Source organism: Mauremys reevesii, linkage group 16 (genome assembly GCF_016161935.1).
Source record: "Mauremys reevesii isolate NIE-2019 linkage group 16, ASM1616193v1, whole genome shotgun sequence".
In the NCBI taxonomy this organism is placed as follows: Eukaryota; Metazoa; Chordata; order Testudines; family Geoemydidae; genus Mauremys; species Mauremys reevesii.
In genome coordinates, this window is record NC_052638.1 from 7,086,093 (window position 1) to 7,108,540 (window position 22,448).

At 52.0% G+C, this 22,448-nt stretch overlaps 2 protein-coding genes across 13 annotated transcripts in view; one reads left to right on the forward strand and one right to left on the reverse strand.

Moving 5' to 3' along the window:
- Positions 1 to 2,916, reverse strand: part of ZDHHC1 (zinc finger DHHC-type containing 1) — a 56,754-nt gene extending 53,838 nt beyond the window's left edge. Inside the window, exon 1 of one of the 7 annotated variants that reach the window (XM_039503073.1) lies at positions 2,685 to 2,916. The gene's annotated coding sequence lies outside the window, so the exon portion shown is untranslated. The remainder of the gene's footprint in view (positions 1 to 2,684) is intronic. The other 6 variants (XM_039503072.1, XM_039503069.1, XM_039503068.1 and 3 more) reach the window with 6 other exon arrangements.
- Positions 2,917 to 3,496: 580 nt separating this feature from the next.
- Positions 3,497 to 21,904, forward strand: SLC38A7 (solute carrier family 38 member 7). Of its 6 annotated transcripts, none has more exons than XM_039503075.1 (12): positions 3,497 to 3,778; positions 8,176 to 8,202; positions 10,947 to 11,429; positions 11,639 to 11,837; positions 12,270 to 12,414; positions 13,265 to 13,363; positions 15,434 to 15,491; positions 16,508 to 16,622; positions 16,962 to 17,109; positions 17,492 to 17,691; positions 19,223 to 19,277; positions 19,427 to 21,904. In XM_039503075.1, the coding sequence occupies exons 3-12, from the start codon at positions 11,163 to 11,165 to the stop codon at positions 19,527 to 19,529; spliced, it is 1,389 nt and encodes a 462-aa protein (XP_039359009.1). In that variant the 5' UTR covers positions 3,497 to 3,778; positions 8,176 to 8,202; positions 10,947 to 11,162; the 3' UTR covers positions 19,530 to 21,904. The 6 variants fall into 6 exon arrangements, with proteins under 6 accessions (XP_039359009.1, XP_039359013.1, XP_039359011.1 ...); XM_039503079.1 differs by having other exon boundaries at positions 17,629 to 17,691; XM_039503078.1 differs by lacking the exon at positions 3,497 to 3,778 and adding an exon at positions 3,893 to 4,097.
- Positions 21,905 to 22,448: the final 544 nt, after the last annotated feature.

Sequence of the window (22,448 nt, forward strand, 5' to 3'; positions counted from 1 at the left end):
AGCCAGATTTGCAACAAATTGGTTGATTATTGCTTTTTTTTTTGGGGGGGGGGGGGGAATTGTTTGTTTTTATATGCATATTGTATGTTTACTAACAAAGAAAATGGGAATACACTATTTGGCAGAAACATTTTGGCCAAGAAATGAAGCTTTGGCTCCGGGCGTGGCATATCCTCATCTATTCATAATGGTCACAAGGATGTGTCCCTTGAGGTGACCCAAAAGTATTTTGTCATATAGCGCTAGTCATAACTCAATTCCTCTACAAATCGGAAGTGGACCAGTGTGTGAAACAAAACATTAGTACTTCTTCAAACAAAGCACAGTAAACCTGTAGAACTCTTGCCAGGGGATGTTGTGAAGGCCAAAACGAACTGGGTTCAAATAAGAATTAGATAAGTTCATGGAAGATAGGTCTATCAATGGCAATTGGTCAGAAATACAACTCTGTGCTCTGGGTGTCCCTAAGCCTGCCAGATGCTGGGACTGGATGACAGGTGTGGAAGAGAAACAGGCCTTCACGCTTTGGTTGGGTGCAGCAAGTCAGAGACCAAGCAATTGCAAAGAGGAGAAAACACTCTGGCAGGGATTCACCCTGTCCAGGCAGGTCTCTGTTACGTAAACAATGAAAGCAAGCTTTTATACCTTTGTGTTACATATAATGAGCAACAGCTGCATTTTGTTATACATTTTTCTTCCTGATATCTCACTTTTCTCATTCATTTCTGCTACAGTCTACATTCCAGTCTTATCTAACAGAAGGTCAAAACAGTATCTCCTACTGTCAGTTCCCATTCACTTTCTCACTTTCTACCCACCTAGGCCTTCAGGTCTTGCGTTATTAGAGTCAGTGTTGCCTGACTTTGTTAGCCTGACTCTTGCTCAGAGACAAACTAAGATCTCTATGTTCAATTCCCTTTATCTCTTTCTCCACTTCCACACAGGAGATAAATCACTTTGATAATTGTTTCAGAGGTGTTTCCCTCTGAAACACCTGGCATTGGCCACTGTCAGAAGACAGGATACTGGGCTTGACGGACCTTTGGTCTGACCCCAGACGGCCATTCTTATGTTCTTATATGTCAGCATATTTGCTCAAGTATAAAGGGTCAGGCTGGAGGAGTGACATGTTCCAGCTACTTCACAACAGTCCAAGTCACCAGGATGTGTCCTTTGGGGGACCTGAGAAGTATTTTATACACAGCCACTGAAAGCCGCTTTCTTTATTTGAATAATAAATAATTAAACCCTACTATAAGTTGTTATACAAATCAGTCACATTTACTGTGGTAACATTTCTAATAATGCATCATACATTGATGATTTAAAAAACCCATATGGTGTAGAAAGGAGGACGTGGGCTACAGTCATAGGCGGCAGGTTATATACATTTGTGGTGCTCGAGCACCAGGAATATTCAGGGCTGGGGGCCCTGCTCCAGCAATATTTGGAGCTGGGTCTCTCCCCCGGCCCTGCCTGGATCAGGCCACAGGCCTCCCCCCGCATTCCTGCCTAGAGCAGGTCCCAGCCCCCGCCTGCCACCCTTCCCCCTGCGTTCCCACCCCCGCCCCCCCACCTGACAGAAAGCAGCGCAGCGCCTCTCCCCTGCCTGCTTGTGCTGCTGGAGTAGAAGGGCTACTGGCAGAACTGCTGTCTGCTGCCCCAGGGCCCTAGCGCCCGCCAGTCACTAATGGCAAGGCAGGCTGCCCTTACCCTGCCCTTCCGCCCTAGCCCTGATCCTCTCCAACGCCCCAAACCCCTCAGCCCCAGCCAGAGACCTCATCCCCCCGTGCCCTAATCCTCTGCCCCAGCCCTGAGCCCCCTCCTGCATCATGAATCCCTCATCCCCAGCCCCACAGCCCTCACCCCTGCACTCCCTCCTATCCCCAAACTCCCTCCCAGAGCGTGCACCCCCTCCCCCTTCCCACACACCCCTTCCCACCCCCAAACTCCCTCCCAGAGCCTGCACCCCTCACCTCTTCCTACGCCCCCACCCCCAGCCTGCACCCAAACTCCATCCCAAAGCCTGTACCCCTCACCCCTGCCTGCACACCCACCCCCTGCCCCAGCCCAGAGCCTGCACCCAAACTCCATCCCAAAGCCTGCACCCTGCACCCCTCCTGCACCCTAATCCCCAGCCCAGGACCTGCACCCCAGACCCCTCCTAGAGCCTTAGGCTGGTGGGGCCGGAGTTTGGGGGGGCGGAATTGGGGGGCGGGTTCTGGGCGCCACCAAAATTTCTACAAACTTGCCACCCATGGCTAACGTTGCCAACCCTCCAGGATTGGCCTGGAGTCGCCAGGAATTGAAGATCAATGTGTAATGAAAGATGACGTCATGTGACGAACTCTCCACGAACACATCCCACCAACACTGACAACCCTACGGGGGGCACCGCAAATACAGGGCGGCGGGAGTCAGGAATCCCCTGCAGCCTGGCGGGGGGACTCGCAGTGAGAAGCTGCTCGCCGGACAAAGGGCAGGCCAGGGCGCTGCACCCCGAGTACCGAGACCCTCAGCAGGGCTCTCGGGCCGCGGCTCCTCGCCCAGCCGGGTCCCATCGCCCAGCCCCCGCAAGCGGAGCTTCCCTCTGGGCCGGGCTGTCCCTGCCTAACGGCTCCGCCCTCCGCAGCCGGACGAACCGCTCGGGAGACCCCGCTCCCCAGGCTGCGGCCGCTCCTCACCTTCTCCCCGCAGTGAGAGGCGGCTCTGGGCACCCCGCTCCTGCCTCATCCCGCGGGGCGCGCTCAGGGCCAGGCCGGCGGCTCCAGGCGCCTCCCGTGCGCGGGCCTGGGTCTGGCCGCTAGGCCCGTCTCCATGGCGACGGCTACGGGGCGGTGCAAGAACCAAACCGCGCAGTCAACGTTCACACGGCTCGGTCCGGGCGCTCGCGGGCAGGGAGCAGCTGCTAGGCCTTGCACCAGGCGGGGCAGCGCCACTCACCCTCCCCCCGACCCAGACCCACCACCCCAACACCCTCCGAGACCCCATCCACCCTGCCCCCCGAGGCCCCACCCAGCGCCCCACCCCCCGCGAGCCCCTGAGACCCCACCCACGGCCCCAACACCCCCCGAGACCCCCCCACCCACGGCCCCAACACCCCCCGAGACCCCCCCACCCACCGCCCCAACACCCGCGAGAGCCCCCGAGACCCCACCCACGGCCCCAACACCCTCCCGAGACCCCACCCACCGCCCCAACACCTGCAAGAGCCCCTCAACCTGCTCCCTGAGACCCCACCCACTGCCCCAACATCCCCCGAGACCCCATCCACCACCCCAACACCCGCGAGAGCCCCTCAACCTGCCCCCGAGACCCCACCCACCGCCCCAACACCCTCCCGAGACCCCACCCACTGCCCCCTGAGACCCCACCCACGACCCCAACACCATCCTGAGACCCCACCCACTGCCCTACCACCCACGAGCCCCCCTCACCCTGCCCCGAGACCCCACCCACTGCCCCAACACCCGAGAGCCCCACCCTGCCCCCGACACCCCCAACCACTGCCCCAACACCCTTCCCCCTGACTCCTCACCCCATATTTAAATATTTCACTTGGTCTGAAAAATAACAAGCCCCCCTCCCCCATATGCCTCACAGATCAGCCTCTAGGCGAGGTGTTTGCCAGTAAGGAGCTACCCTAATTAGTCTCTTCCACCTCTGAAGAACCTGATCCTATGAATACAAAGCCCCAGCAAACAACTGTGTGGCAAGATCTGAAACCTGTTTTGCTGTGGGGTCTTGTTTATTGCCCTGGCTGGAGGAAGCTAGCTTGGTAAGGTGGAAAACTTTGTACAATTGTGCTGACCTGGTGGGAACCCTCGGGGCCGTGAAATGGAGAAGGGAAACCTAGATCTTGCTGAGTGTTAATGCTGGGTTAGGAAACAGGAAATTACTCATAGAGGGAGCAAGCAGGCAGCTCGGCAGCGGAGACTCAGCTGTGGCTGGGAGAGAACTACAGTTCCCAGCCTGCTGTGCGCCGGGTGACGCCAGCTGGGTTGCACGTGGTGCTTAATCAGCTGCCTAAGGAGCTCGGAGCCGGTGCTCAGGGGCAGGAGTGGGACCCTGGGAGGCTTTTTGTTCCCGTTCCGCAGGTATGAGTAAGGGGCGGGGGCTGTGCGATTCCGGAGGGGCTTTGTGGCTGGGCTTGGGGGGGCTGGTGGATTAATGAGCACAGGAGTCCCCCAACGGCCAGCAGAGAGGGGTTTGGTGCCCGTATGCACCAACTCCCCTGTATCAAAACAGGATCCCTAGCCCACCCCTTCTTCCCATCCCCTTGTAGGCATCAGTACTGGAGCCCTCAGGTAGTGGCCTCCTCCCCATCTGGGATGACTAAACAGGCTCCCTAGCAGCTATATGATCGTCAGTTCCCTTTCAGTGCTGAAATAGAGCCGTGGAAACCCACCATCACCCACACACCTACATGCTTCTGTGGATGCACCCAAGTGACCCATCTGCTGTTGCAGGGCCCATGGTGGAGCTGCCTGCTGTGGACATTGGATCTTAACCATCCTGGCACCCGCCATAAAATGAGGATTACTGTTCCCTGTGAGGTGCTTGGTGCAGGCTCTGTGCTTGCCCTTCCCCATTCTTTTGTCTCCATTTCCTATGCTAGTGGGTCTGCTCTTTTTTCAGGCAGGTGTGTGAAAGGTAGTTTGTTTTTTGCCTGGCTGGAGTTTTCCTACTGCAGGCTGCATGTGGCCTGGCTGTGCTGTGACTGAGGGTCAGCAGTGGCAGAGGGTAGGGCATGGAGCTAAGAGTCTTTCTCCTGGTTATAGTGTCCCTGCTGTCAGCAGATTTCAGGGTTAGACTCCTCACAAGGAAGCTCTGCAGTGGAAGCAAGGGTTTAAAAGTTTCTGCAGGCAGTGTAGTTCTTCCAGATGGATTCATAGGAATCATTCATTGAACTTGGCTAGTTGCAGAAGTTTGAGCCTCCTGGCTGTAAGCAGACACAGATGTCACCTGCTTCATAGGAAGGGCTGATACCCTCTACTACACCTGATGGACTGTGCCATGCTATTTGAGGGTTTAGTGTGAAATAAGCCGGGAATGGAGAACATTTATTCCTGACGTTATGAAGTTTGCTGCCAGCATGGATATTGCAGTATGCAAGCCAAGGGAATCTGTTCTGCTAGTTCAGCTCACTGGATGACTATTGCAATAACTGGAACCTGGCCCTGGGGGGAAATTTCATCCAGACCCTAGATGGCAATCTGTTTTGTACCCATAAACGTTGACTGATCACCCTTATTTCTACTTCCTAGTTACCCTACAAGTGTGGTTCTTGTCTAGGTATGTATTTAGTTTAATAAGCTTCTGAAGAAAAATATCTCAGTACTGTCCTGTACATGTGAGTTCCCCTAGTTAACTACGTAGTGGGTTAGAAGTTATGAATTTGGATATGTATGCCGTCAGCTGGCTTTCAGCCTGGAAGGGTGACTTGCTCAGTAATCATACAGATGTGTTTGAAGTCAATCTCAGGGCTGTGTGAAGAGATGCTGTTCTCAACCTGCTGCTCAAAAGTGCTCCACACTGTATGTAGTGTTTGAAGACATCCACTTTCCTTGTTAACCAAGAAAACAATGTGGGAGGTCATAAAGATCAACTCATACCTTCCCCTAGGTGTGGCTGCTCCTCATGCTCCTCCCACAAGAATGCTCAGCCCACACCCAGGATCCTCTTTCCCCACAGAGCCCTTCCCAACTCACTTTTGTGGGTCTAACAAGGCACCTGACTCAGTATTTAACTGCCTCCCCCGGGGGATCAGGAGCTGCTAACAGGTTTGAGGCAAATACTGCTGGCCTGTTAATTTTATGGTTTAGGTTTGTTTTCTCTAATCCCATACTATAATGCTGATGCTGCATGGCTGAGTTACACTTAGAGTAAGACCCTGGGTAACAAAGCTGATAGCTTATTTTACTAATGCTTGGGTCTTAGCTGATGATCCCATGATAGGGCAAACTCCAGTCTGCTCCTCATTCCTGTCTGCATGTTCCCTGCTTCCTGATCAGCACTAAAATGAGCTGAATAAATATACTGAGGAGCTCTGAATTGCACCAATTGGTGTCATTACTGTTTTGTGGTACTATTGGGTTATCCGGGAGAGGGGACGGGCGGAAGCCCGCCCCATGCTAACGGATCCCCCCCCCCAGCCTAAGGGGAGGATCCACAGGGCCACGGAAACCCACTAAGTGCGGGGGACAACTAATAAAAGAACAGGGACAGGAGTGAGGTCAAAGGGTCATAAGGAGGGAGTCTGATGGGGACACCGAGCAGAGAACCCCGGACAGCGCCCACTGCTCCTCGAAGGCGTCAAGGGAGCCAGCGGACGCCGCCCAGAGGAACTCCGCCCGGAGACGTGAGCGGACGAGGGATCGGAAACAAGCCCCACAGTCGCAGGAGTCTCCGTCGGCCAACCTCCTCTCCCTGGTCGCGTGGATGGCCTTTTTAGCCAGGGCGAGGAGGAGGTTGACCAGGAGGTCCCGCGACTTTGTGGGGCCACGGATGGGGAGTGCATGGATAAGGAGGTGAGGAGAAAAGTGCAGCCAGAAACGTAACAGAATGTCGGTGAGGAGCCGGTATAGGGGCTCCAACCTGGCGCACTCTAGGTAAACATGCGCCAGGGTCTCCCTCACGCCGCAGAAGGGGCAGGTGTCCGGGACAGGGGTGAACCGCGCCAAGTACACGCCCGTGCTCACGGCCCCGTGAAGGAGCCGCCAGCTGATAGGGAAGTATCTCTCGCCTCATACTATAAGGGTTAGTCCAGTAACTGCATAGTGGGGCCGATGAAGGACAATATAAAGGCCCTCATTGCCGGGGGAGGGAGGAAAAATGCAGTCCAACTAATAATTCAAGCTGCTCCTCTGCATCATGACCAGTTTGTAATTAGTGTAGCTCAGTTGTAAACAGAGTTTTGGGGACAAAGCAACCAGTGCAGACATGTGAGTAATACTTCTGTGATTAAAAGTAACCTGGATTTGTGCCCTTTTAGGGCGGGTGGAAAGGGAGCCTTTTCCCCTCTTTGATTTTTTTTCTGTCTTTCCTGCTTTTTAACCCTTGGAGTTTTAATTTTTGTTTTCCTTGTTTTTGCTGGAGAGATCCTTGGAGGACCTACAGCAACAGAGTGGCAGCTTTCTTAACCCATGATTCAGGGTTTCCTCCCAACTGTGTGTCGGGTATTTGACTTAGCCGTATTAGTGAAACCCAAAAGATTTTAAACAGTCTAATGAAAATCACTTCCTCTTTCAATGAATCTAGTTTTACTTCCTTGGTACTTGGAGAGGACAAGTTCATAGAATCTTCCAAGAGAAATGGAAAACAAGATCTGCATGTCTAATGGAAAAATAGACTTTTTAGGCCTCCTGTCCTCAGCACACTGAAGCAAACAAGGGCATAACCTCTATTATTATTTTATTGTGAACTGTAGCACCTAGGAGCCGTAGACGTGAACTCAGGCCCCTTTGTGCTGGGTGCTGAACAAACACAGAATGAAGAGATGCTCCCTGCCCCAGAGAGCTTACAGTCTCATCTCTTGCCACTACCTTCTGCATGTCCCCTTTAAGCACTGGCAATAGCTCTTAGTGTAAGGGGAGGATTTCATAGACTTGTGCATCTCTGAGCTCCAGAGCTGTGGATCTTACACAAAAGTTGGGATCCCCAACCTAGTAATGATTTTCTGGTGTCCTCTCGTGATGAGTGTGAAAAGCCATAGACCAGTGGTCCCCAGTGTGGTGCCCATGGGTGCCATGGCGCTCACCAGGGCATTTATGTGCACCTGCCTAGTGCCCAGCATGGGAGAGAAGCCGGGGCCCTGCACCTGCCGGGAACAGAGAACTCCAGGGCTGTGGGCGCCTGGGTTCTCTGTCCCTGGCAGGCGTGGGACTGCGACTTCTCTCCGGCTTCTCCGGGGCTGCAGGTTGCAAGCACCGGTGTTCTCTGTCCTTGGCAGGCGCCGGGCCGCAGCTTCTCTCCGGCTTCAAAGCCGGAGAGAAGCCACGGCCCTGCCCCTGCCGGGGACAGATAACTCTGGGGCTGCAGGCTTCATTCTATGTTAAAGTAAGAATAATAAATATATTTGGACCAGCAGTTCAACAATGTTTTACTTTTTTAAAATAAATAAGGTGAAAACTGTTTGATATTTATTTTGTAAAAACTCCTTAATTTTTCTTACAGGTAGATAAAAAAGAGCAAATTCACATGGTAAGGTGAAAGAGTAATTGCCGAATAATTTAATTAATACCTTTTACATGTAAAATTACCCTTTTTATCTTATGGATTCATATATTATGTCATAAAATATGATTTTTTGTATTTATTTAATGTACAAATACAAAATAAGCCTTGAAAAATTGTTGGCGCCCGCCACACTCCTCTGAAAACATGAATGTGCTACTGGCCACAAAAAGGTTGGGGACCACTGCCATAGACGATGCTTGGGGGAGGGGGGGATTGTGGAGTGAAGTGCCCCCTCCAGATTTCTGCTTGGCCTGCCAGGGGTGAGGGAGAGGGGCATCCGGGGCTAGGCACTTTTCATGCTGGCTGCTCTGGATCACGGCTCTCTGCCAGGGGCGGCTCTAGGAAAACCGCCGCCCCAAGCACGGCGGCACGCCGCGGGGGGCGCGCTGGCGGTCGCCGGTCCCGCGGGTCCAGGGGACCTCTTGCAGACATGCCTGCGGAGGGTCCGCTGGTCCCGCGGCTCCGGTGGAGCATCCGCAGTCACGCCTGCAGGAGGTCCACTGGAGCCGCCTGCCGCCCTCCCAGCAAAATGCTGCCCCAAGCACGCGCTTGGCGCGCTGGGGTCTGGAGCCGGCCCTGCTCTCTGCAGCCTGGTGGCTGCCTGAAAGGCTGGGGTGGGAGGGGAAGGGGGTGGCCTGCCCTGCCCCTTCTGCTTCCCACCCCGGCCGGACAGGGTCCGACTGAGCAGGAAATGTGCCGGGGGAAGGGGGAAACTTCAGCTCGCTCCATCCCTGTACCCAGCAGCCAGGCTCGGGCGGGCCAGGCCACTGCCCCAGCCAGGTGCTCTCTCAGGCCACTGCAGTGCATGGAGTCAGCAATCCAGAGTGGCCAGCGTCAGCCGGTGTGAAAAGTGGCTTCCTCCTGCTCCCTGCCTGGGCCTCGTTGCCAGGGAGAGCAGCCGAATATGCTGTGGGAAAAAGGCTCAGTGGGAGATGGACAGACCTCACCCCATCTGCCCCCCCCCCCCGCCCCCACAGGTAATTCTGGTGGGGCGGGGAGAGCGCAGCAGCCCTGGGAGGTTGCTGAGCAGAGGAGACACGTGGGGCGTTCTGAGGTGCTCCCGTCATTCCAACTGGCAGCTCTTCAAGTCTTGCCCTGAACTTTGTCCCAAAGGAGGACAAGGGCTTTTGCTGTGTTTGCAGAAACATGGGTTGGAAATAAGGAAGTTGGCTTTGAGATACAGGAGGGGTGTGTGTGTGTGTGTGTTTTAGTGACTAGGCACCGGTTTCACACCCATGCGGCATGAAGTTCTCTCGAGCCACAGGATGGGTGCAGCATAGACCACACGAGCAGTGCAAACAGCTCACCGCTGTGCCTCAGCTCTGACCTGGAGGGGCCAGTTGTTCGGAGACAGGAGCTCTCTTTCTGTCTGTCCAGCCCCTGGGTCTGTCAGCTAAGACAGAGATGACCAGTTGTGGTGATGGCGCGCACAAATCCTTATCCCAGGTGACAACGGAGCTGGGCCGTCTAGCTCAGGCAGCAGATGCTCAAGCTATAAGAACCAAAGGTCCCAGATTGGGTTCCCACTGCTTACGACCTGCCCAGGATGCAGTGTCATATTTAAATGGGAGATTAAGTTGTGTGACAGCTGGTAGAGTACAAGAGGAGTGTTGGTCCAGCAAGCCAGCTGTGTCTAGCCTGATTTTCATATACACTTGATGGCAGGGTGGATTTGATTTAGATCATGATTTAAATAACTAATCAGGAAGACTCGATTTAATCATGGATTTCTACATAAAAGTGCATTCTTGTTGGTTGTTATAACCTTAATACATATTCTTCACAACTCAGAGGTAGATGTAGGTTTCATTTTTAGAATGTACTTGCTATACATTTTTAAGTGATTTATTCTGAAAACTTTTCAGATTAATTTTACAGTTATATCAGAGATTGAATGATTGATTATTTCATTTACCAAAAATAATTGAAGCAGATATTTATGAAGTCACTGGGAGGTGAACTATCTCCAATTCAGGAGGTTAATCATTAATATTTGGAGGATTTTCTTGCCATGGTGTATTAGGAGGAGAACATCACCAGACAGACATTTTAACTGTTTTATTTAACTAAAACAACAACTTTATGTATTCTGGATTTTTTTCTTCAACAGCAAACATGCTTGTTTTGTTAAAATACTATATGAATTTTTGAATTTAGTTAAACATTCAAGTTTTTTTAAATCAGGTTTGTTTATGTTAAAATTGTTCTTAACTAAAATAGTTAAATGAAATATTAAAACTTTTTTTTTTTTAAGAAAACACCAGCCATTTTTTGCTGTTAACAAGCATGTTGTCTCTGGAGACACAAATCCACAGTTTGAGAACTGCAAAACTAAGCATCTCTGATGGTATCTTCTACACTGAGCACTGAGTCCCATTGGGCAGATAGAAAGATTAACCTAAATAATCTATACAGAAGCCCCGGAACCCCATAAGATTGGATCCTTAATCCATGAACTGTTGGAACTCGTATACAAAACTTTTCTTAAACATGACATGAATATATTGTCTCATACTATAGAATTAGAATTTATAATCCCTATTCCAGGATGAGATACATTATAACTCAAAGCTATCTTAATTAAAACTATCTTTAGATAGGTTTTTTCCTCAAAAAGCATTTTATCAAAAATCTGATTTATTTATTTTAATAATTGATTTTTATCCACCCTGCTTGATGGTGATGCTGCTCCTCTGCTCCTCTTCTAGGTGCAGTAAAGTAGCCTGAACTCTGTGCCTGGGGACCCCTGGACAAGGCCACTTGTGCCTGTAGCAGGAAAATGAGGCTGCCTGCTTTGTGACCCCTTGGAGGCTGGGGCCGGATGGAGTCGACGTTGTCTGGTGTTTCCTTTGCCTGAGGTCTTGGCCTGGTGATGAGGCACTAGGGAGAGGCAGAGAGCGGTTAGCGCACTGCCGGACGGGGAAATGGCCCAGCACAATGTGGGGATCAACAGGGAGTACGGAGACTGGGACTGGAGCGCCGACGCCGGGGAGCGGGCAAGGCTACTGCAGAGCCCCAGTGTGGAGACTGGGCCGAAGAGCGACGAGGGGCAGAGACCCGGAGCGGGGACCACCTCCACCCTCGGGGCCGTCTTCATTGTGGTGAACGCTGCCCTCGGGGCTGGGCTGCTCAACTTCCCTGCAGCCTTCAGCACTGCGGGCGGCGTGGCCGCAGGGATCGCGCTGCAGATGGTGAGCCGGGCAGGCCTGGGGGAGGGGCCGTGGGGGCCTGGGGTTCCCTGCAGGAGAAGACAGAGGATCATGCAGGAGACATCCTAGCAAATGATCCCACTCACTGCTCCAGGGCCAGGTGGTAGGCCCCGGGCTCGGCATATCTGTCTGGGTGGGATGGGCCATTGGCTTGAGGCGCCAGAGCTCTGACTGCCCTGCTCTGCCCACAGTCCCTGCTGGTGTTCATTATCGGAGGGCTGGTGATCCTGGCTTACTGCTCGCGGGCCAGCAACGAACGCACCTACCAGGAAGTGGTGTGGGCTGTGTGCGGCAAGGTCCCTGGCGTGCTCTGTGAGGTCGCCATTGCCATCTACACCTTTGGCACCTGCATCGCCTTCCTAATCATCATCGGGGACCAGCAGGACAAGAGTGAGTGCTCAGGGCTGCTCCGGCCCTGGGCCAGCCCCCTGAGAGGGACGGGAGGGTGTTACACCTGTGGGAGGGCGTGGAGCAGGGGGGAGCCTGCTTCTCTGCAGGTGATGGGCATTTTCCGTGCCCCATCCTGGCAGCCTGTGCTGGGCCCGGCAGCCCTCAGGAGGCAGGTTGAGGGGATGCCCTGAATGACGGCCACACAGACCTGCAGTCTGTCGGGTTCCTTTCGCCAGACCCTCCAGTGTCCCAGGGCTGAACTGCCAGGGCTGGGGCCTCTGAGCTCCCTGACTCTGATACAGAGCAGCTTCTATTCCTCTTCCTCCTTCCCATGTTCCCTGGCCCAGGTTCAAGATCTGCCCTCTAGCGAGAAGTTGGCACTGGGCTTGGTTGTGTCCTGACCATACTGTTCTACCCTTGTCTCCTCACCAGTCATCGCTGCGCTGGTGAAGGATCCCCAGGGGGCAGATGGCAGCCACTGGTACACGGACCGCAAGTTCACCATCAGCATCACGGCCTTCCTCCTAATCCTGCCCCTCTCCATCCCAAAGGAGATTGGCTTCCAGAAATACGCCAGGTGGGTGGCTGGGAACTGTGGGTGGGAGGATGCCAAAGGGACAGGCAGGCAATTGGGCCTGACCAGAGTGTTCAGTTGTGTTCTAAGATGGCAGCAGGGATCAAGGAGACCAGGGTTCTAGTCCCAGCTCTGGCCATAAACTCTGTGACGTTCAGCAAGTCCTTTCACTGCTCTTTGCCTCAGTTTCCCCACCTGTAACATGGGGTGTAAAGTGCTTTCAGGGCCTCGTATGAAAAGCATTGTATAACTACTTCTCTGAGGCAATATATCACAAGCCTCCCTTTCTCCAGCTCTACCGTACCAAGCCGGAGTAGGAGACTGGGGTGGCGGGAGTGGGTTCCCTGTGTCTCTGGTTTCTCCCTGGGGACAATGAAGATGGTCCCATAGGTAAGCCCGTGTCATATGTCTCTGCTAACACTTTCCTTTGCATGTCACACTGTCCCCAGAGCGAGCAGTGGGAGCACAGGCGTATACAGGCGTCTGCTGCTTTAACCACCAGGTCCTCTAATGGCTTGGAGCAGGGCTAGACAACAGGAGATGTTCTAGTTAGAAAATCAGTGGCCATTGGTGGCTGGCTTATCCTAAGGCTACCACTGAAGGAGCTGGATTGATGGTAGCTGTTGTGGGAGATTGGAAGGAGCCAGGGTCCTGGAGGGAGAATTGGGTGGGGTGTAGTGGGATATCACAGCTGGGTCCCCTGGGAGAACTGTGGGAATGTACCAGGGAAAGGGAGATGCGGTTGGAAGATGTCCCTGTCCAGGCTCACCAGATTCTCCCCAGGGAGGCTCTGAACAAGGAGTCAGAGGGAGGGAGCAGCACTGTCATCTGTCCAGTCTCTTCTTTCTTGCAGCTCCCTGAGCGTGATTGGCACCTGGTATGTCACCACTGTCGTCGTCATCAAATACATCTGGCCTGACAAGGAGATCACCCCAGGGCACATCCCCACGCGGTACGCGAAAGCGGCACCCATGCTTCAAAACCAGGCTGTACCGAGTCCCAAGTTAGATCAGGGAGATAAAGGGGTGGCCCTATACCGGAAATCCCCGCCCCTCCCGTCCCAGAGCATCTGTCTGATTCTGATCAGCAGTGAAAGAGCTAATGATGCTGAAATGCGAACGGTCCTACATTCCCGCTCTGAATGAGTTCAGTCTACACGTCTCCAAGAGCTGCTCTTTTGGTTTGGCTGCAGGCTCAGGCAGACAGCCCACCATTGGGGTTGCTTCTGGGGGGTTTGCTTTGCAACCAGGTGGCTAAGAACTCTTTGAATTAAAACTTTTAAATGAATATATATTTTAATTGAAGCTTCTTACTCCAATCCCCACATGGAAATTAAATCCACTTTCATAATGTGTGTAAACGCTGACTCATGCCAGCCAGGTGCCTTCTCTGTCCCGCTGTTATACAGGATGGGAGAGAGCACTGGATTACTTCCCTGTGGGTCTCCCAGTGCATTTTGTCCTGGAGAATTGTAAGATCCTTGGGGCAGGGACTGTGTCCATCTCTGATTTGTACAGCACAGAGCGTGTTATTGGTTCTTAAATGACACAGTCTGCAGAAACGTCTGGTACATCAGACAAGCACTGGCCTTGGGTGCCACCAAGCATCTATCCCCGTTATCACTGTGGCTTGCTTGTATTTCCCCACTTGAAATCCAGCACAATCTTTAACAGTCACTATTCTAGCTGGGTGATGAATATTTAAACTGGGAAGACGGGCTCTTAGCTGTTATAACTGGTTCTTGCTCTGAGAGCTTTTAAGGCAAGAGGCTAATGAGAATAATGTGGTTTTTGTTTTGTTTTTTAAAGTCTGGTATCTTATGAGCCATCAGGGCTAGAAAGAGCTGCTATATATGTTATGGGGAAGCTGGGATTTCCGAATGGTTAGAGAGGAAACCTTAAAATACTCACTCAGAACAGGCAAAAATATAGTGTGTTTTCCAGGCAGGTCAGCTTTGAATATCCTGATAATGGACAAAATACCCAACAGGTCTCTTCTGTAGTTATTAATCTTAAACAAATAACATCAAATATCAATAATAAAGGAAAACAATGGAAGTATAATCTATTTGGCTAAAATGAAACGTAATGGATTATATTGTGCTGTACGGGGAAGCAAAGGCTGTTGGCCTTTGTTAAATTTATCTGTAGATACAAAGTGGTGTATTTTATGGCACATTCCTGGGCGAACAAGAGATTTGGTTCACTGGTCTCCAGTAGTGTTTCAGATTAGGTCCTCTTCTCTGCTAATGGGTCACTAGATGGCACTCTGCTCTTTTGAGTCAACGTCCCGGCATTGTGTGTGTGTTAGAGCACTGTGCCATCTTATGGATGAGCCGTAAAACCGAGGCCTTGATCGCTTGTTGCCATTTTAAAAATTCCCTCTCTTTGCAAGTGTCCGGGCCAATTGCATCTTGGGTGATTAAATTCTGTCCACCTCACCCTTTGTACGTGAAGAAGGCCTCGCTATCATTTTTACGTTGGTCAAATAATATGATGATTTTCTTATGTAGCATTGCACCCACCCTCCATACTGTGGTCAAACAGATTTTAGATCCAGCCTGATGATCTAATCTAACCTCCCTTCTATTTGCTTAGTACCTTGTAGAGAATTTTCAGAACAAACTAAACAGGGATAAGAGGGAAACACAGGCCAAGATTTTCAACAGTGGCTGGTGACTTTCCAAGTACCTCTGTTTGGGGGTACCTGACTTGAGATGACTCTTAGAGGGGCCTGATTTTTGAGAGGGTGGATGCTCAGCACTTTGTGAAAATCCGGGCCCTTTAAGGTGCCCAGTGGGGCACCCCAAAAATCACTAGTGCCCTTTTGAAAACATTGACCACTGCATGTGTGGGAAGCCTCCAGTCACGGTGCAGAACTGCAGTGAAATGAGCATGCCCTGGTGCACCCCGCAAATGCCCTCTGGAGGGTGACTGTACATGTGCTGTTGAGATCTGCTATTTAACCTAAGTGTCTGCACTGGCAGCTAGATCTGAACTGGCTGTGATTTCCCTCTCCACAGCCCCTCCTCCTGGATGGCCGTGTTCAACGCCATGCCCACCATCTGCTTCGGATTCCAGGTACAGCTGCTCCCAGGAAGACCTGGGCCGATGGAGATCTAAGACAAGTTAGGAGCAGGAAATGTCCGTCTGTCTCATTTGCTGACCCTCTCCTTTGCTTTAATACCAAGGCTCCTACTGCCCCTGCTGGGGCCTCAGACTGATATGAGATAAAGCCCTAAAGTGAAGGGTGCCAGTAAAACAACAGTGTCTTAAAATGACCATTGAAGCTGAGGACAGAGATGACCTGTTGTGCTCCACTTGGTCCCTTTTTTGAGGCCAGAACTGGCTTGTTCCCTGCAAGACCTTGTCAAGTGTTGTGTCCAGTTTAGTTCTAACTGGCCCAAGTAACAGGATTTCCACTGGTTCCTTGGGAGATTGTTCCCGAGAGAGAGATCTGCTCGCTTGAGCTCGGGGTGTTTCCCTGGGAGTTCAGCCTAGGAGTCCCTTTAATTTCACTTCAGTACTCCAAATTATGCCCCTACCTCAGGCTGAATAACACTCCTGAGCGTTCACACCCTTCCAGTGTTTGCAGATTGTTATTCTGTTGCTTAGCCCCGCCATCTATATTAGCTGTTCTCCTTTCCTCCTCCTCCCGCCCCCTGGCCTGTTTTCCTTGCCCTTCCCTGAACTCCCTGGGGCTGGGCAGTGGCATCCATCAGGCTGAGCAGGGAGAGGGATGCTTTCGCCATCCGTGACATTTCCCATCATGTCAGTTTCACAGCCAAGTGTTTCCCTGCCAGCACACAGCCTGGCTTTGTGCTGGACGGATCCGGGGTGGGTAAATTAGACTGAACCCAAGGAACAGCTGGGAGGTGGGCTCCTCTTGTCCAGAAACAAATCCAGGTGTCTCTTAACTTCAGTTACGGTCTCTGCTTCGGTCGCCTTCCCTGGTAACGTGTTCCAGTGTGTGGAGGGGCTGCCTGCCTTTGTGTCCCCTTCCTCTCCCAGTGTAAGGCTGGTGTCGATGGATCCTCCTGGAGCACAGAACGCCTGGCCCAGCAGCCCTTTGCATGCTCTCTTTCTATCTCTGGCAGTGCCACGTGAGCAGCGTGCCCGTCTTCAACAGTATGAAGCGGCCCGAGGTGAAGCCGTGGGGAGTGGTGGTGACGGCAGCCATGGTTATCGCTCTCTTTGTCTACGCAGGGACAGGTAGGAGCAAGGCCCTTGTCTCTGGCCTGCCCACGGGGCCCAGCCACTGCTGCTGCAGCACGTTCTCTTGAAAGACTTCGGTTGGGGGAGCTGCAAGCTTCCCCTCGGGCAGAGCTGCTGAGAGAGAGACCCCGGGGCTGGAGTCGCTGTAAACTGTCCCGCAGCCACCGCGGCTGAAGAGCTGCTGTCATCGGGGTGCATTTGGCACTCTGACCCCAGATCCAGCTAAAGCCTGGGCCCCAGGGACAAACCCAGCCACCTCCTTCAGCCAAATCCCTGTGCCCCATCTTTCCCCTAGCCCCTGCTGGCATCCTCCCCTGGCTTTCTCTTCCCCTCCAGGGATCTGCGGGTTCCTGACGTTTGGTGTGAGCGTGGACCAGGATGTGCTGCTGTCCTACCCCTCCAACGATGTCCCCGTTGCCATTGCACGGGCCTTCATCATCCTCTGCGTGCTGACGTCCTATCCCATCCTGCACTTCTGCGGCAGGTGAGAGGTGTGGGAGGTGGCCAGGAGTGGCGGAAGTGCCCCCAAAAGTTTGTGTTTGGGGGGGGGGGGACACATAGGCACTCAAACCGTGGCCCCCTGCTTGCTCCCCACCGCTTGCTCGCCCTTACTATTGGGATAGTTCCAGTGCCCCTGGAGGTGGCTCGTGGGGCGCTCCAGACTAAATGGATTGTGCTGCCATGGTGTCTTCGAGGGGCAGGCCGGGCTGTGCCCAGGCTACTAGAGATCCTGCTGTTCTGAACGTACATACGTCCCTGGTAACCAATCAGTGGTGGGGGAATCCTGAAGCTGGGATCTGATACATGAGGTCTGGGATCACAGTCGGCAGCCCCCCGATTCTCCCGTCTCTCTGCCTCCTGCGCAGGGCCGTGCTCGAGGGGCTCTGGCTACGCTACAAGGGGGAAACGGTGGAGGAAGATGTGGTCCGCGAGAGGCGCCGGCGTGTGTTCCAGACAGTCTGCTGGTTTCTCCTGACTCTCCTCCTCGCCTTGTTCATCCCAGATATCGGCAAAGTCATCTCTCTCATCGGGGGCCTGGCTGCCTGCTTCATCTTCGTCTTCCCGGGTACGGCCCCAGCGTTCCGTAGCTTGGAATGACGCGGCAGCCTGTTGAACAGTCAGCACTGTGTTTCACTGGGTTGCTGAAGAAGGCCCTGGGGTCGCGCTTCACAGGCAATGCTGGAGGTTTATGTGCCAGGAGTCAGTTCCCCTCCAGTTCAGTACAGGCTGTCTGGCTCCATATCCCATCCGGCTCCATGGCGTGGGCATGTATCAGAGGCAAGGGGAGGCCAAACAGGATGCAGCGCACCTCCCTTTGGAGACCCGCTGGCCCACCGCCTTTGGGACACCGCCACCGAAAGGGCTCTTGGGACATGGCTCCGCCCCGAGGCCCTGCTCCCGCTCGTCTTTTTCCCTCGAGGCCCCGCTCTCGCTCCGCCCCCTCCAAGGCTCCCCTGCCCTGTGCCTCGCTCCTTCCGCCCCTCGGGGGAGAGGCGAGGGGCTTAGGTGGGTGGGGAGTGAGGGCAGGCCTTGGGGCAGAGCAGGGGGCAGGGCACAGTCCAGGTGCCAATGCACTTCTAGGGAGCTTCAGGCGTTCACATCCAGCCTCCCCAAATCTGAGCGCCAGACAGCCCCTTTGAGCCAAGCTTCCAGGAAAAGATCACAAAAGGACAGGACGGGAACACACCCACCAATAAAACCAACGTCTGGTGGTCCTGAGTGAAAACAAAACATCCCCCTCCCCCCCCAGGACAGGATGACATCAAGGGCTGAATTCTCAGCAAAGGAGGCCCAAAGTCCATGCCCACACTTGCACTGGCTTCCCCCTCTGTCCCCCCACCTCAAAAAAATGTGGCCCCAAATCATGAGAAGTAGCATAGAGGAAAGGACTGGTCCTGTGCCCATGTGACGTTCAGTGTACCACACACTGGTGAGTTGCTGTGGAGCCAGAGTTGTGACTGTGGGATCTAAATGGGGGGTGAGAGAGAGTTTGGCTGGCTGTGTCCTGAACTTAATACGCTTGCTGGGTGAGAGGGGTGTAGGAGGGGTACTGAGTGCCCCCCCTCCCCCAGCCTGGTTAGCAGGGCACTTATCACACATTTCTAGAGGGGGTGGAACTCTTCCCTTCCTAGGTCCCCTTTGAGAAGGCAATAAAATGCAACGTATTGGGACAGAGGGCATGGCCTGGTGGTCCTGATTGCCTGTGCTGTCTCCTGCCATGCAAGGGAATCCAGTTCTTTCTTATTCTGGACTCTTTCTTCTTGTGTCATCCATGCTCCCGGACAGGAGAGGCTGCATGCTGAAGGGGGGTGCAGAGGGAACTCCTTGATCCCTTTAATTGATTAGCAGCATTGATAAGACAGCTCTTCACAGTCAGGCTGGGAGGGTGATGGTGATGGGTGTCTTATCTTCCCTCTGTCTCACTAGAACAAGTCAAGAAAAAACAAAGAGGGCTTGTCTCTCTCTCTCTCTCTCTCTCAAATTCCTGACTCCTCTGCCTTCTGGGTGTGGCTGTTTAATTCTCCACTCAGGAATCTGACTGCTGATCACTATGATTATTCTGATGTTCAATGTTGTTTGCATTCCCTCCCTGCTAGGACTATGCCTGATTCAAGCCAAACTTTCTGAAATCCAGGAAAGCAGGTCAGCCAGGTAAAAAGCAAATTTGCCATCCATTTCTCCCTCCCTTTTCACAAGATGATTCAGACGTTGGTTCCCATTGGCGGGGTTCAGCCAGACGCTGTATCAAGGTGGGTTCCCTTGCCTGACATTGCACACTGACCTGTCTTCTCTATTCACAGCTGGTGGGCGCTGGTCAGCTACGGGACGTTTATGGTCACTCTTGGAGCCTTCATTTTTGGACAAACCACTGCCAATGCCATCTTTGTGGATCTGATGGCCTGACTCGTTCCACAGGACTGGCTGATGCTGGCCTCCTTAGAAGTAGCTTTGCCTTTGAGATGGCCCGGGATTGAAGAAAAAAATTGATTTGGCTTCCAATGTTTCCAAAAAGTTGGTTGGAGGGGAACATATTCCTCTCCTGCTGGGGATTTTGTTAGTCTGTTTCATTGGGAGAGTCCTACAGGGTTGTATGTTCATCGTCTAACGCACCATCAGGTCAGGGTTTTGTTCTAGCTTCTGGTTCCCAGGCCTTGGGAATTGCAGAGGCTCACTACAGAGAATTCAGACACTGACCCAGTGGGCGTGCACAGCGTGATGCCCTCCTGGAATGAGGTCATGACGGAAGCCTTTGTGCAGAAGGCCCCTGGAGCGCCACACTGGAATTCTACACTGAATTCTTGTTACCCTTTTTGGGGTAGAAATCTCTAAAGAACTGCATTTGGGATTCACAGTGTGTAATAGGCACTAGCCCCCGCCCCCTTCCCCCACAGGGTAGGAGACCAGCTGGGAACCAGGAGACCATACTACATTGGGCTGCATCTCCTCTCTGACAAATCCTCTCTCCCAAACAAAAGGGCCTTAAACTGCCTGTTCTAATAGTGAAATTACTGGTGAGATGTTTGTCGTATAAAGCAAACTGGTAACCTTGCTTTATGAACTTAGGAATTATTCATGTCCAGGCTTTTAGCTTCAGATGATAAAACCACAGGAAATTTTTCCTAAGAAACTTGTATTGATGATCACTCCTTATGGTGTGTGAGTGAATGAAGTACTCCATTCTTGCATGATGAGACCATTATCTCTGTCATGGTAAGAGTGCTTGAAAGGGAAGGGAATAGATATCAGATAAGCTGAAGAAAGGAATGTTTTTTAATACACTTGAGTGCAATTCCTCAATCATGCTTCATGAAGAACTCTAGTAATTACATTCCTTTCTTTGTACCAGGCTATCAAGTTAGTTTCTATAGAAAAATTTCTGCCATATCACTTTGTTCAGTTTTTTTGTTTTTGTTTTGTTTTAAATGCTGGGCTCTCTCATCTAGTCAGTCTTTTCTGTTCTCACTTACCTCAACCAGGGGATTACTTAACCTGCCTCTGATTGGTTTACATTTTTACTGGAAGGTGCTGCTGATTGGCTATTTTGTAACAAGCACTTTTTTGCTTCTTTGTAGTTGGGTGGAAACCGGGCCAGGGAAGGCTCTAACAAAGCACATCTGTCCTGACCTGCCACTGGGCACCAACAAAGCAGTGTGATGTTTACAGAACCAATGTTCCCCCTTCATGCATTTGGGGGCTTGATCGCTACTTAGTGAAGGTGCTATGACTCGGTAACAATTCTTTATTGATTCGAGGGTTCAGAGTTTTCAAAGGCTCGTGTCATTTCAAATCCTGTTCTTCCAGGACGGATGTTTGCTGGATGGGGCTGATCATCTTAGGCAGGGCCGGCTCCAGGGTTTTTGCCGCCCCAAGCAGCAAAAAAGGAGGAGGGGAAAAAAAAAAGTGATCGTGAGCTGCAGCTCTACTGCTGCTGCTTCAGTCTTCGGCGGCAATTCGGCGGCTGGTCCTTCGCTCCGAGAGGGAGTGAGAGACCCGTCGACCAAGACACCAGATGTGCCGCCCCTCACCGTTTGGGCCACCCCAGCTGGGCTGGTGCTGGCCCTGATCTTAGGTTTAAAGGGACACTGTGAGGGCAAAAATCTTAAATAACTTTAAAAGCCCTCCACGTGGATTCTACTAAACACCTACAATTATTAAAACTGAGAATTTCTAAATAGGCCAGAGTAAACTAACTATACTATTCATTGTTTGCATTTCTCTGCACTTGGAGGAGGAGAAACAAGCTGGTCAGTTTCACTTTTGTTTCTAGTCAGTTTCACTCTGCTAGCCTCAGAGGTTAGCACAGTAGCTGGGTTGCAAACTCTGTAGTGGGGTAGTTAGATCTCAGTGGAAAACTGTTCTCATTGGAATTTAAAAACAAACTTTTCTGTTGGTCTGTTTTGTAAAATAAATAAAATAACTCTGGGTTTGTGTTTTACCATAAAACCTAAATATTGAACCTAAGTTGACTTGACCATTCTTTAATATAGCCACATTCTCCAATGGTCCTGCCTCTGTCCCTGAATGTTTGTTCCTACTGCTGGAGAAGCACGTTCCCAGGAACACCAAACTTTACTGACACGGAGATTTGCAGAGTGTTACTCACAATGTGGTGGTCAGTATATGAAATGTAACATTCTGTTTTCAATCACGTGTTTCTGATTGTTTCTCTTCTCCTGTGCATAGATGATGTGGGAGGCCCAATGGGAATCTGTTTAATTCTTTATAATGTTTGCTGTCTACAAACACTCTTTCCAATAAAACACTACAGTAGCCCTGCTTCTGAGCATATCACACCCTTGCTCTGAATGCATGTTATCCTCCCCCGCCCCCCGCTCCCTCATTCTGTGATACTAAAAATGTTCAGCTCCCAATGAAGGTGTCATTAAGCCAGCGTGCTCTCTGAACCAAAGTGGATGTGGTGTCAGTTAAATACTAATTTTAGGCACCCTAATTTTACTCTGTGAAACGGTGTGTGCTTTTGTTTTGCACAGTATGGGTTTCTAGACTCCTGCATTCCAGTTTGAAAAGCCTCAACTCAGGCCAGGTCTACACCACAAAGTTCTGGTAGCAGAGCTGTGGCGGTCAGGGGTATGGAAAAAACACCTCCATAGCTGACACAGCTATGCGAGCAAAAGCCCTGCTGGAGACCCAGCTTTGCCACCAGAAGAGGGCTTCTGTCAGCACCACTAATGTTGTTTAGGGAGGTGGTGTTACTTTGGCTATGTCTACGCTTCAACCAGTGCAGCTGTTCTGCTGTAGTGCTTCACTGTAGACACTTGCTACGTTCTGTCATTTAGCTCCCGCGTCTCAAGGAGGTGGATT